The sequence below is a fragment of the Carettochelys insculpta genome, chromosome 1 (assembly GCF_033958435.1).
Source record: "Carettochelys insculpta isolate YL-2023 chromosome 1, ASM3395843v1, whole genome shotgun sequence".
In the NCBI taxonomy this organism is placed as follows: Eukaryota; Metazoa; Chordata; order Testudines; family Carettochelyidae; genus Carettochelys; species Carettochelys insculpta.
The window spans coordinates 4,837,214-4,852,089 of record NC_134137.1 but is presented as its reverse complement, the minus strand read 5'-3'; the positions used below and the strand labels follow the sequence as shown (position 1 = coordinate 4,852,089).

At 45.8% G+C, this 14,876-nt stretch overlaps 1 protein-coding gene across 1 annotated transcript; it reads left to right on the top strand.

The window, feature by feature from the left end:
* Positions 1-4,682: 4,682 nt before the first annotated feature.
* LOC142002379 (olfactory receptor 52E2-like) lies at positions 4,683-8,320 on the top strand. The gene is made up of 2 exons (XM_074978461.1): positions 4,683-5,592; positions 8,307-8,320. Exons 1-2 carry the CDS (start codon positions 4,683-4,685, stop codon positions 8,318-8,320), a joined length of 924 nt encoding a protein of 307 aa, XP_074834562.1.
* Positions 8,321-14,876: the final 6,556 nt, after the last annotated feature.

Here is a 14,876-nt window from a genome sequence, read left to right as displayed (position 1 = left end):
TAAAAAAGGCTCTAGAGGAGACCCTGGCAATTATAGACCGATAAGTTTAACATCAGTACCAGGCAAATTAGTAGAAACACTAGTAAAGAATAAAATTGCAAGGCACGTAGAAGAGCACGAATTGTTGGGCAAAAGTCAGCATGGTTTCTGCAGAGGGAAGTCCTGTCTAACTAATCTATTAGAATTCTTTGAAGGGGTTAATAAACATGCGGAAAAGGGACACCCAGTGGACATAATATACCTAGATTTCCAGAAAGCCTTTGACACGGTCCCACACCAAAGGCTTTTATGTAAATTAGGTGGTCATGGGATAGGAGGAAAGATCCTTTCATGGATCGGGAATTGGTTAAAAGATAGAAAACAAAGGGTGGGAATAAATGGTAAATTTTCACAATGGAGGAGGGTAACTAGTGGTGTTCCCCAGGGGTCAGTCCTGGGACCGATCCTGTTCAACTTGTTCATCAATGATCTAGAAAATGAGGTAAGCAGTGAGGTGGCAAAGTTTGCAGATGACACCAAGTTGTTCAGGACAGTCAAAACCAAAAGGGATTGTGAAGAACTACAAAAAGATCTCAGCAAACTGAGTGATTGGGCAGCAAAATGGCAAATGAAATTTAATGTAGGTAAGTGTAAGGTAAGGCATGTTGGAAAAAATAACCCAAATTACACGTACTACATGATGGGGTCAAATTTAGCTACGACAGATCAGGAAAGGGATCTTGGAGTTATAGTGGATAGTTCTCTAAAGATATCCACGCAGTGTGCAGCGGCAGTTAGTAAGGCAAATAGGATGTTAGGAATTATTCAAAAAGGGATCGATAATAAGACAAAAGATATCATACTTCCCCTACATAAAACTATGGTACGCCCACATCTTGAGTACTGCGTGCAGATGTGGTCTCCTCACCTCAAAAAAGATATATTGGCATTAGAAAAGGTTCAGAAAAGGGCAACTAAGATGATTAGGGGCTTGGAACGGGTCCCATATGGGGAGAGGCTAGAGAGACTGGGACTTTTCAGTCTGGAAAAGAGGTGATTGAGGGGCGATATGATAGAGGTATATAAAATCAGGAATGGTGTGGAGAAAGTGAATATAGAAAAATTATTTACCTTTTCCCATAATACAAGAACTAGGGGACACCAAATGAAATTGATGGGTAGTAGGTTCAAAACTAATAAAAGGAAATTTTTCTTCACACAGCGCACAGTCAACCTGTGGAACTCCTTGCCCGAGAAGGCTGTGAAGGCCAGGACTCTATTAGGGTTTAAAAAAGAGCTGGATAAATTTTTGCAGGTTAGGTCCATAAATGGCTATTAGCCAGGGATAACGTATGGTGCCCTAGCCTTGAGAACAAAGGCAGGAGATAAATCACTTGATCATTGTCTTCTGTTCTCCTTCTCTGGGGCACCTGGCATTGGCCACCGTCGGCAGATGGGATGCTGGGCTGGATGGACCTTTGGTCTGACCCAGTATGGCCATTCTTATGTTCTTATGTTCTTATGCCCTGGTGCATCTGAACAACCCCAGCAGCACCTTAAGGGGCAGTGGAGGTGCCTCCACAAAAAGTTGGAGGTCGTGGTACTCTACATGACCCATGTGGGGTCATGACTTGTTGCATCCCCCACAACGTTGTGGAGGTAAAGGGGTATGCCTATGTCCACAGGGGGGCAATGCAGCCTGCGTTGGCTATGAGAATCTGGGCACCACTCCCATTTGCCAGGACCACCAGGATGGCAACCACCTTAGGTAGGCCCTCAGGCAGACCTTTGTGGATGGCTCCCTGTGACCTGCACCTGCGCCTACCCCCCCACCCCGATGCACATCTGACACCCACTTCCTTGCCGCCATCATCCCCACCCCTACCCCCACCAGTACTGCACCCACACTTCTGCCACCTACCATCCCTCCCTGAGGAACACAGCATGAAGACGTGTATGGGAAATAAACATGTATCAAGAACGTGACAATATGTGGAACTACGTACAGGTGAGGGGACATGGTGTGGAGGGGGGACATGGTGTGGAGGGGGCACCTAACCTTGGACGGGGAGGAAGTCTCTGAACCTGGTTAGGGATGACAGGGCACCTAATCTGGAGAGTGGACAGGAGGGCTCATTATGAGGCTGGGGTAGTGGACTGAGAGCCCCATCAGCCCCTGGAGGGATGTCTGACCATGGGCCAACCCCCTCCTCAGGACTTCCCACAGACCCCCATAGGGCACTCCCCCCAGGCACCCACACACCCCACAGGCTGAGAATCCCACTGGCTGTGCATCCCATCCAATGGCAATGCAGCCAGGAGCCTCTCACGTGGGTGGGCCATCTTAGCCCACGGTGCACGTCCCTGGTTGCTGACCAGCACTGACTGGCCATCACCCTGAGTGTGGCTCATGGTGCTGTCCACTGGGATGTGTGCTGGGCATCTCTGGTGGGCAATCACAGGGTGCTGTGTACCACACCGGGCTGGCATGTGTGCAGCTGGCTGTGTGGTGCATCACCCCTACCCTACAGAGCAGGTGTGCACCCCACCACGTACATACCAGAAGGTTCCTCAGCGATGTCCAGGGATGCCTGGCTCCTGTTAGCCCAGCTGGGTGAGCAGGAGGGGATATAGATGGTGAGGTCCCTCTCCTTGGTCAACCACTCCACGGTTCCCTCGGTCTCTTGGGTCCTCAGTCCAGCTGTTCCTCTGCCTCCACCTGTGGCTCGTTGGCCAATGTGTCCAGGAGCGTTGGGGGTGAAGAGCTGTCCCAGGGCCCCAGGAAGCCCCAGAGCTCCCGGAAGTAGGGGGAGGTGGCTGGGGCAGCCCCTGAGCTGCCAGCTTGGTCCTTGGCCTGGGCATAGCCCTGCCACAGTTCTTTCACCTTGGAGTGTACCTGTTCCACGGTATGCTCCGGGTGGCCCCTCATAAGGAGGCCCTGGGCCAGGCGGGCGAATGCTGCAACATTGTGCTACTTCACCCCGTCATGTGGAGGGCCTCCTCCTCTTTCCGGAGTCCTAGGAGGTCCCGCAGCTCCTGCTCTGTCCAGGAGGGATCCTGTTTTTTCTTCCCCCCAGAACCCTGGGAGCCCTACGAGAGCTCAGAGGGGGGCCATGGGGCTCTGGCAGGGTCTGGCTACTGGCCATGGTTTTGGAGCTCGGAGCATAGGGCTGGAGCATGTGTGGGGGCTACTCCTTGCACGCTCTCAGATTCCTACCACGGGGTTCCTGCGTGCGTGCTGCTTGAAGGTGGCTGGATGCAGGGATCACAGACCCCCGCTGCTGCTGGCTGGAGTGGCCTCATGCTCCAGCTGACCGGCTCCATGACCGACCCCTCTTTCAAAAGAAAGTGTGATGTGGAGCAGCTACATGTGCGCTCTTTCGATTTAATTTTTTGAAAGGGGGCTGTGTGATGGGGTTCAGGGGTCCCCCTGCACCGCACCCCATCCGCTGGCAGGAGTGACACTCACTCAGCAGGTACAACAGGAGGTTTATTAGGCAACAGATGCCCAGTTTCTCACAGAAGCATCAGTACAGCAGACAGAGAGAGTCCTTCCAACCCATCCTGGGGAGAAGACCCCGAGGGGTGCCCCTCTGGGGTGTAGCTTTCCCCCTCCTCCGGCTGGCTGCCTTCCAGCTCTCCCTTTCCCTAGCCTCTAACTGCCGCCCCCAATTCAAAAACTAGCTCGGCTCCTCCCTCTTCTTTGTTCAGGGCAGAGGTGTTACCTGCCAGTTGTAGCCCCAGGGTCATCCTTAGCCACTGGGAGCTGCTCTGCTTGCCTCTCACATCCAGCCTGGCTCACACATGCACTCCCCCAACTCCATCACAGGCGATCTCCCTGACATGGGATCGGAGTCGGATTTCGATGTCCGTGCCCTGTTCCTTTGATTTTCTCTCAAAAGGAGGTGTTGCACATGTAGATGCTCCTCCTGTTCTTTCGAAAGAGGGCCACGTATTTTGTGCCTGTGTAGACACAGATAATCTGTATTGCTTTTCAGGGCGTTGTAGCCCCAGCTCTGTGCATGGACTAGTGAAGACTACAAGATCTGGCTCAGCTGGACAGATTGGTGGGGAGCCACAGAGAACAAGAAAGCGGGTGTCAGTGGCCTGATCAGCACCCCAGGGAACATCCCAAGAGGTCTTCTGTGACCGCACCCTGTCACAGTCTCCCGGAAGCAAATGTTTGAAATACAAGTACTGAGCTAACACTCAACTTCAAATATAAAATGGTACATGCATATAAATAGTAAAATGTAATCAGCAAATGATTTGATTTTATAGCCATCTTGCTTGGCAGAGTTTGTACAAAATTTGGTTCATACCTGCAACAGTAGTTTTGAAAATAATCTGTAGGTTCATATCTTAATCCAATAATGTCAGAATAACTTTGGTCTGCTAGAAAGTATAGGGAAGCCAGGGCTTCTCACTCAAATAATTCTAAAAATATTTCATTATGGAGAAGATATTTTATATAAATGATTTTTTAATATATAAAGAACAATCAATCTCCCTCATCCTTGAGAACAGTTTTCAGTAGTGTCTTTAACTTACATGTGGTGTCTTTAATTTACATTCTTTCTCCATCCAGGTGTTCGTACATTGGCCATCACCCTAGAACCTGCCCACATATAGGAATTCAGTGGAACATACAGTATATGCAGGACCAGTCAGTCTGCCTCAGAGTTGGACACTTTCTGTACTCCATGTCAGATACCAACAGAAACAACTTCACTAATCCCTCTACCTTCATCCTGCTGGGCATTCCTGGCCTAGAGGCAACTCACGTCTGGATCTCTGTCCCCTTCTGCACCATTTACACCATTGCCATCTTGGGGAACTTCACTACCCTGCTCATTGTGAAGACAGAGACAAGTCTCCACGTGCCCATGTACTATTTCCTCTGCATGCTGGCGGTCACTGACCTGGTGCTGACAACGGCCACCCTGCCCAAAATGCTGAGCATCTTCTGGTTCAGCTCCAGGGAGATCAGTTTCAATGCCTGCCTTGCTCAACTGTACTTCATTCAGTGCTTCTCAGTGATGGAGTCCGGGATCTTCGTGGCCATGGCTTTTGACCGCTACGTGGCCATTTGCAATCCACTGAGACATTCCAGTATCCTGACAAATACCGTGGTGGCCAAGATCAGCCTGGTCGTAGTGCTGCGTGGCAGCATGCTCACACTGCCCTATCCCTTCCTGGCACGGCAGTGGCCATATTGCAGAACCAACATCATCCCCCACACCTACTGTGAGCACATCGCTGTGGTCAAGCTGGCCTGTGCTGACATCCGTGTCAGTAGTTACTATGCCCTCTTTGTGGCATTCTTTGTGATTGTTGTAGATGTCTTTCTTGTTGCTTTATCCTACACTCAGATCCTCAGGGCCATCTTCAGCCTCCCCACTAAGGACGCCCGTCTCAAAACTTTTGAGACCTGCAGCTCCCACCTATGTGTTATCTTAGCCTTTTACATCCCAGCTCTCTTCTCCTTCCTCACCCAGCGTTTTGGCCAAAATGTGCCCCTGCATTTCCACATTCTCTTTGCTAACATGTATCTCCTGGTGCCCCCCATGATGAACCCCATCATCTATGGAGTGAGGACCAAAGAGATCCGGGGCAGGCTGCTCCATCTCTTTAGTTATAAAGGGACCTAATTTTGTCTTGGTGCTCTGGCTCTGAGACCGAGCTTCATATCATAAGGGTGGTACCTTTCTAACAACCGGTAACGGGATCCCCAGTGTCCTAGCCCTTACCCCACCTCTTCTGCCAAGGCCTCACCTACGTTGCTTGTTACTGACCTTCCCTATCTCTCTCACTTCCTGCATCATTTCCACCTCCCTCTCCATTCCAAGCTGTAGAGGTGCCTTTTGTTGTTTTGGGATGGGATGGTGCAACTTTAACCCTGCTTCCACTGGGTTATGTGTGTGTGTGTGTGTTTTGTTTTGTTTTGTTTTTGAGTTAATTTAGAAATTAGCTGCCATGGGCACTGCATCTAATTCCTATATACATGAAGAAAAAAAACCAACTAATTTTCAACCCAGTCATTTATATGAAAAAAATCCTAATATTCCACCTTCTCAACTCTAACATTAACATGTTCTGACTTCTTACCACAAGTCACTTAAGGAACACTGCTTTGGTTTCAAATTTCAAGGTATATTCTTATTTTGTTGCTAATCCTGCATAAAGACAGGTGCTTTCAAACGCCTGGTTGTAATCTGAGTTTGAGGGAGGGGTGGGGAGGGGACTAGTGGGTTATAGGAGGGGGAAGACCTTTTTGGGCTCTATAAAAGAACATCAAAATGACCATACTGGGTAAGTGAAATGGTATGTCTAGTCCAATGTCCTGTCTGCTGACATCTAATGAAGCGGGTCTTTGTCAATGAAAGTTTATGCTCCAAAAAGTCTGTTAGTTTATAAGGCGCCACAGGACTTCTTGTCGTTTTTCAGATACAGGCTAACACAGCTACTCCTCTGATACTTGTCGATTTCCTGTGGACAGAAAGTCTGGAGAAAGTGGACACTCTGCAGGTTTTGTCAACAAAACACCAGTTTCATTGACAAAACTCTCTAGTGTAGACATAGCCAACGACTCTAAGATCTCTTTTTTGTGTGGGAACAGGTAATTTAGACCTATCAGGCATAGTTTTTGTTCTGTTTTACATTGTTCATTACTTTGTATTAATCAGCATTGAATTTTTCCTGTCTGATCATCCAGGTTTGTGAGATTTCTTTGTAACTCTTTGCAATCAGATTTGGATTTAACCCCTTGCATCATTTTATACCACCTGCAAATTTTGCCACCTTAGTGTTTACCCAATTTTCTTCATCATTTTATGAATATATTGAACAGTGCTGATGGAAGGACAGATGCCAGAGGGACACCACCTCTCTCCACTCTGAATACTCAGCATTTATTCCTACCTTTTGTTTCCCATTGTTTAGCTGGAGTGCCTGGCTGTGCTTTCATGATCTTGAAAGAGCCTGTGTTTAATTTAATGGAAAGCCTTTCATTATCTCAATCCCCCTGCCTCTGTCTGTATTCAATTTCATACCCCAATGACAAGAACTGGGAGCTTCACAGAACTAAGCACATCCCACACTCAAACTGTGTGGCAGCTAAGAGAGCAGTCTGGAGCTAGGGTGAGTGATCTGCGGTGAGCTCAGCTATGAAACCAAACCCTGGTTCAAATATGCAGCACCATCTCCCAATCAGGTATGGGCTGAGACTAGCAGCCATCCTAAATGTTCCATTCTATGAGGGAAAGGAGCGTCACCATAATTCCTCTGTCAGTTTCAGGGTAACTGCACCACTGATCGCGCCCCCCCCCCCCCCGTGATCACCACACAGTGTTCCCCCCGAGGCTCATTCCTTGAGCTGCTGTCACATCTTTCGGGGTTTAGTCTTCTGGACCCTTTGCATCCCAAGCTAAGTACCTGTAGTTTGTTCTCTCCAGGGTCTCTGACTGAGCCACTGCTCTCCAGCCAGGCTTCACAAGACAAAGGACAATTGTCACTGCATAAATGCACCTCAGAGAGAAAAAAAAATCAGCATAGCGGGGAGACTGAGGTTACCCGTGGGGAGAAGCTTTCCGAATGCTAGTGTAGGTATCAGTGACACACGTTACTTAGGGGTGTTGTGGAATCTCTGTCACACAGAATGATAGATTATGGTTGGAAGAGGCCACAGCAGGTCTTCTAGGCCAACCCCTGGCTCAAAGCAGGACCAACCCAGCTAAATCGTTCCAGCCGCTTGGCCTAAAAAACCAATAAGGATGGAGATGCCACCCATCTTCCATAGCTTGACACCAGCAGGTCCCAAAGTCCTTCAGACCCATTTGTCAGGGCTTGCTCTACCACTTATAAGCTCACGTTAATGCTCTGGGTAACAGATGGATTCAAGACTGTTGTCTGGGACTTTTTACATGGGCAGTAACAGTCAGAGCCTCACTTTCCTGCGGAGAACATAAGAACATACGAATGGCCATAGTGGGTCAGACCAAAGTTCCATCTAGCCCAGTATCCTGTCTTCCGACAATAGCCAATGTCAGGGGCCCCAGAGGAGGTGAACCGAAGACCATGGTCAAGTGATTTGTCTCCTGCTATACATCTGCCGCCTTCGACAAAAGGCTAGGGGCACCCTACCTTACCCCTTGCTAATAGCCATCTATGGACCTGACCTCCAAATATTTATGGAGCTCTTTTTCAAACTCTGTTAGAGCCCTGGCCTTCACAGCGTCCTCTGGTAAGGAGTTCCACAGGTTGACTGTGCGCTGTGTGAAGAAAAACTTCATTTTATTAGTTTTGAACCTGCTACCCATTAATTTCAGTTGGTGTCCTCTAGTTCTTATATTATGGGAACAAGTAAATAACTTTTCTGTATTCACTTTCTCCTCACCATTCATGATTTTATATACCGCTATCGTATCGCCCCTCAGTCTCCTATTTTCTAGACTGAAAAGTCCCAGTCTCTCTAGCCTCTCCTCATATGGGACCCATTCGAAACCCTTAATCATTTTAGTTGCCCTTTTCTGAACGTTTTCTAATGCCAGTATATCTTTTCTGAGGTGAGGAGACCACATCTGCATGCAGTACTCAAGATGTGGGCATATCATAGTTTTATAAAGGGGAAGTAAGATATTCTTTGTCTTGTTTTCTATCCCTTTTTTAATTATTCCTAACATCCTATTTGCTTTACTGACTGCCGCTGCACACTGCGTGGATGTTTTCGGCGAACCATCCACTATAATTCAAAGGTCCCTTTCCTGATATGTTGTAGCTAAATTTGCCCCCATCAACTTGTATGTATAATTGGGGTTATTTTTCCCAATGTGCATTACCTTACACTTATCCACATTAAATTTAATTTGCCATTTTGCTGCCCAATCACTCAGTTTGCTGAGATCGTTTTGAAGTTCTTCACAGTCTGCTTTGGTTTTGACTATCCTGAACAGCTTGGTATCATCTGCAAACTTTGCCACCTCACTGCTTACCCCTTTCTCTAGATCATTGATGAATAAGTTGAACAAGATCGGTCCCAGGACTGACCCTTGGGGAATGCCACTAGTTACTGCCTTCCATTGTGAACATTTACCATTATTCCTACCCTTTGTTTCATGTCTTTTAATCAGTTCCCAATCCATGAAACGATCTTTCCCCCTATCCCATGACCACCTAATTTACAAAAGAGCCTTTGGTGAGGGACCGTGTCAAAGGCTTCCTGGAAATCTAAGTATACTATGTCTACTGGATCTCCCCTGTCTGCATGCTTGTTAACCCCTTCAAAGAACTTTAATAGATTAGTAGGACACGACTTCCCTTTACAGAAACCATCTTGACTTTTGCTCAACAAATCATGTTCTTCTACGTGTCTGACAATTTTATTCATTACTATTGTTTCTACTAATTTACCCAGTACTGACGTTAGACTTACTGGTCTATAATTGCTAGGGTGTCCTTTAGAGACCTTTTTAAATATTGGCGTTACATTAGCTGTCTTCCAATCACTGGGTATCGAAGCTGATTTAAAGGATAGGTTACAAACCACCGTTAATAGTTCAGCAATTACACATTTGAGTTCTTTCAGAACCCTTGGGTGAATACCATCCGGTCCCGGAGACTTGTGACTGGTTAGCTTATCAATTAGTTCCAAAACCTCCTCTAATGACACTTCAATCTGGGACAGTTCCTCAGATTTGTCACCTATAAAGGATGGCTCAGGTTTGGGAATTTCTCTAACATCCTCAGCCGTGAAGACTGAAGCAAGGAAATCATTTAGTTTTTCCGCAATGGCATTATCTTCCTTGATTGCTCCTTTTATGTCTCTATCGTCCAGGGGCTCCACTGCTTTTTTAGCAGGCTTCCTGCTTCTAATGTACTTAAAAAACATATAACTATTGTTTTTTGAATTTATGGCTAACTGTTCCTCAAAATTTTTTTTGGCTTTTCTTATTGCATTTTTACATTTAATTTGGCAGTGTTTATGTTTCTTCCTATTTTGATCACTAGGATTTGACTTCCACTTTTTAAAAAATGCCTTTTTATCTCTCACTGCCTCTTTTACATGGTTGTTAAGCCATGGTGGCTCTTTTTTAGGTCTCTTACTGTGTTTTTTAATTTGGGGTATACATTTAAGTTGGGCCTCTAATATGGTATCTTTGAAAAATTTCCACGCAGCTTGCAAGGATTTTACTCTAGTTACTCTACCTTTTAATTTCTGTTTAACTAACCTTCTCATTTTTGTGTAATTCCCCTTTTTGAAATTAAATGCCAGAGTGTTGGACTGTTGCGGTGTTCTTCCCAACACAGGAATATTAAATGTTGTTATGTTATGGTCACTATTTCCAAGCGGTCCTGTAATAGTTACCTCATGGACCAGATCCTGTTTTCCACTCAGTACTAAATCAAGAATTGCCTCTCCCCTTGTGGGTTCCTGTACCAGCTGCTCCAAGAAGCAGTCATTTAAGGCATCAAGAAATTTTCTCTCTGAATCCCGTCCTGAGGTGACATGTACCCAGTCAATATGGGGATAATTGAAATCCCCCATTATTAGTGAGTTTTTTATTTTGATAGCCTCTCTAATCTCCCTTAGCATTTCAGCATCATTGTCACTGTCCTGGTCAGGTGGTCAATAATATATTCTTAGCAGTATATTCCCATCAGAGGAAGGAATTGTTATCCATAGTGATTCAATGGAACATTTTGATTCATTTAGGATTTTTATTTCTTTTGATTCTATATTATCTTTCACATGCAGTACCACTCCGCCACCCCCTCGACCCATTCTGGTCTTCCAATATATTTTATATCCCGGTATGATTGTGTACCACTGATTGTCCTTATTCCACCAGGTTTTCGTGATGCCTATTATGTCAATCTCCTTCTATGATATAAGGTACTCTAATTCACCCATCTTATTAGACGGACTTCTAGCATGGTTAGGTCCATCAAAAAACTACCACTATTCATTTGCCTGCCCTTCCCTGACGTATTGGATTCTTTCACATGTGATTTTTTCTCATCTGATCTGGCTCATACTCTATCATCTCCCTTCTTCTCTTTCTGACTGAATTCTAGAGAATCTCTATCAATGGAGCCTCGCCTAAGAGAAGTCTCCATCCAATCCACATGTTTCTCCACACCAGTCAGCTTTCCCCCACCTCTTAGTTTAAACTCTGCTCTGCGACCTCGGTAATGTTTAATGTCAGCAGCCTGGATCCACCTTGGTTTAGGTGGAGCACATCCTTCCTGTATAGGCTCCACCTACCCCAAAAGTGTCCCCAGTTCCTTATAAATCTAAACCCTTCTTCCCTACACCATCGTCTCATCCACGCATTGAGACTCTGAAGTTCTGCCTGCCTACCTGGTCCTACGCGTGGAACTGGAAGCATTTCTGAGAATGCCACCATAGATGTCCTGGATTTCAGTCTCCTTCCTAGCAACCTAAATTTGACCTCCAGGACATCTCTCCTACCCTTCCCTATGTCATTGGTACCTACATGTACCACGGCCACTGGCTCCTCCCCACTACTGCATATAAGTCTGTCTAGATCCCTCAAAAGATCTGCAACCTTCACGCCAGGCAGGCAAGTCACCATACAGTTCTCCCGGTCATCACAAACCCAACTATCTATATTTTTAATGATCGAATCACCCACTACTAACACCTGCCTCTTCCTAACAACTGGCGTTCCCTCCCCTGGAGAGGTATTCTTGGCACGAGAAGATACCATAGCACCCTCTGGAAGGAGGGTCCCAACTATGAGATGGTTTCCCTCTGCCCCCATTGACTGCTCTCCTTCCCTGAGACTTTCATCCTCCTTAACAGTACTGGGGCTGTCAGATTGGAGATGGGACAGCCCTACTACATCCCAGAAATCCTCATCAACACAGCTGTCTGCCTCCCTTAGCTCCTCCAGTTCAGCCACCCTGGTCTCCAAAGCCTGCTCTCGGTCTCTGAGGGCTAGGAGCTCCTTGCATCGAGTGCACACATAAGCCACCCGCCCACAGGGTAGGTAATCATACATATTACACTCGACGCAATATACAGGATAGCCCCCACTCTGCTGCTGGTCTTCTGCCTCCATTTCCTCCTCTGATTTAATTTAATTCTATATGGGGTTCTTAAGTAAAAGTTTCAGATGGGGATGTTATAAAAGATTTAAGGACGTTAGAAGGAACTAGCTCCCTCTAAGCTCCCCCTCTAAACTCCCCTCTCAAAACTCCTGCCTGTTAGCAGTCGGCCTGTTTGTAAAAGCCCTGGTCGCAAGCGCCGTGGTCACTTGCCAGCAGAGTTTAAAAGGCTCTGGCCTTCTTGATAGCCCCTCCTTCTGGCTACAGCTCAGCCAATCAGCACAGAGGTTTAGAATTCAAACCTAACCAAGGCTCACAGCTTCCAATTGCCAGCCTGAGCACACACCCTTTCAAACAGCCAGCTCAGCACTCCAAACTCCAAACAAACAGACAAACACAAGCCCAGAACCCCCAAACACAAACACCCACACACTCTAGACAGCCACTTACCTGAAGGTGCTGTAGTTTGCCCCTTCCTTCACCAGGAGAGCCCCTCTCAAAACTCCCACCTGTTAGCAGTCGTCCTGTTTGCAAGAGCCCTGGTCGCAAGCGGAGGGAGCACTAAAGACTGGGAATCCCATTCACAGGGAGTCCCATCTCCAGGGGAAGCCCGTGAAGTGTTCCAAGAACTCCCAGACACACTTAACATCTGGCAAAGCTCATTATCAGCAGCTGGAAAATATAGCACCAGGGGAAATTTCACTCACAGCTGGTTGCTTCACATGAACCACGGTCATTTCACCTGGGGTCTGACTGGGGTCTGCCCAGTTAGGAGTAGCAGAACATGCATACTGGAGTCTGAGGAGTGAACTCAGTAACATAGAATCATAGAACACCAGAACTAAAAGGGCCTCAAGAGGCCATCAAATCCGGAACCCTGCCCTCCTGGCAGGACCAAAAACCATCTAGACCAACCCTGATGGATTTTTATTGATGCAATGATTAGGGATATGGAAAGGGTGCCATATGAAGACAGTTTTAAAAGACTGGGACATTTCATCTTAGAGAAGGGGAGATTAAGTGGGGATATGATACAGGTCTACAAAATCTACAACATCATGACATGACTGAATTATGAGTTAATGTTAAAGTTATTTACTTGTTCCCGTAACATAAGAACTGGGGAGTCACCAATTAAACTTAATAGGTAGTAGGTTTAAAACAAACAAAAGGAAGTTTGTTTGTTTGTTTTTCTTCACACAGCACACAGTCAACCTGTGGAACTCCTTGCCAGAGGATATTGTGAAGACCAGGACTTTACCAGCGTTCATAAAGAACTAGGTAAATTCATGGAGGTTAGGTCCATCAATACTTATTATATAGAATGGGTAGGAATGCTGTCATTAGCACATTTATTATTATTATTATTATTATTATTATTATTATTATTATTAATTTGGGATGTACCTTTAAGTTGGACCTCCATTATGGTGTCTTTGAAAAGTTTCTGTGAAGTTTGCAGGGATTTCACTTTTGATACTATACATTTTAAATTATGTTTAACTAACCTCCACATTTATGTGTAGTTCCCTTTTCTGAAATTAAATGACCCAGTGTTGGGCTTTTGTGGTGTTTCCCACCACTGGGATGCTAAATTTTATTCCATTATGATCACTATTTCCAAGCAGTCTAGTTACATTTACTTCTTGGACCAGATCCTTTGCTCCACTTAGGACTACATCAAGAATTGACTCTCCCCTTGTGGATTCCAGAACCGGCTGCTCCAAAAAACAGAATTTCACTTTTCAAGAAACTTAGTCTCTGCATTCCATCCTGGCTGGACATGCTCCCAGTCATTATGAGAATAGTTCAAATTCATTGATATTATTGAGGGTTTTTTTTGTTTGTTTTTAACAGCCTCTCTAATCTTCCTTAGCATTTCACAGTCACTATAATTATCCTGGTCAGGTGGTCGATAATCTCTCTCTCTCTCTCTCTCTCTCTCTCTCTCTCTCTCTCTCTCTCTCTCTCTCCTGCTTTGTTCTTATTTTCAGAGCATGGAATTACTACCCATAGAGATTCTATGGAACACTTTGGTTCATTTAAGATTGTTACTTCATTTGATTATACTTTTTCTTCCATGTATACTGCCACTCCCCCACCAGAATGACCTGTGTTTTCCTTGTGATATATTTTGTATCCCGTTATGACTATGTCCCACTGATTTTCTTCATTCCACCAAGGAGGTTGTTTCTTCCTGAGGACTGACTGTGTCCATGTGTGGGAGTTCCTAAGGCCTGGTAACATCAGAAAAATAACATCCCTCACCCATACATAACCCTGGTGCATGACCTGGACCTTGACGCTGGATGGGTGAAATTAAGCCATGGGCTAGATTTGGCCCATAGGCAGTCAGTTCCCTGCCCTGATCTAGTGGCAAACAGAGCTGGGATAACGTGCTCCAGATATTTACTCCAAAAAGGATCCATTTTTTTTTTCATTTGACAATGTGGCTCTTTTCATTTTTGCTTCTCTGTCTCTGCATACTGTCTTCCAATAATTGTCAGTCCTAAGTGTCTTTGAGGATATAGACAGAACAGGTAGTCATCATGTGGTCCATATCCTGCCACCCATTCCCACTTTATAACAATCAGGAGACAGGGACCCCAGCTTTGGCCATCTTGGCCATTGATGGACATGTCCTCCATGGATTTAACTAGTTTATTTTGAGTTCTGTTATGTTACTGACCCTCAGAACATCATCTGGCAAGGAGTGAAACAGGCCAACCATAAGTGATGTGGAAAAATAACCTTGCCTTTTCTTAACTCCCTCCCTATTAGTTTAATCTGTGGCCTCTAGTTCTGTTTCATGAGAAGGAGTAAATAAC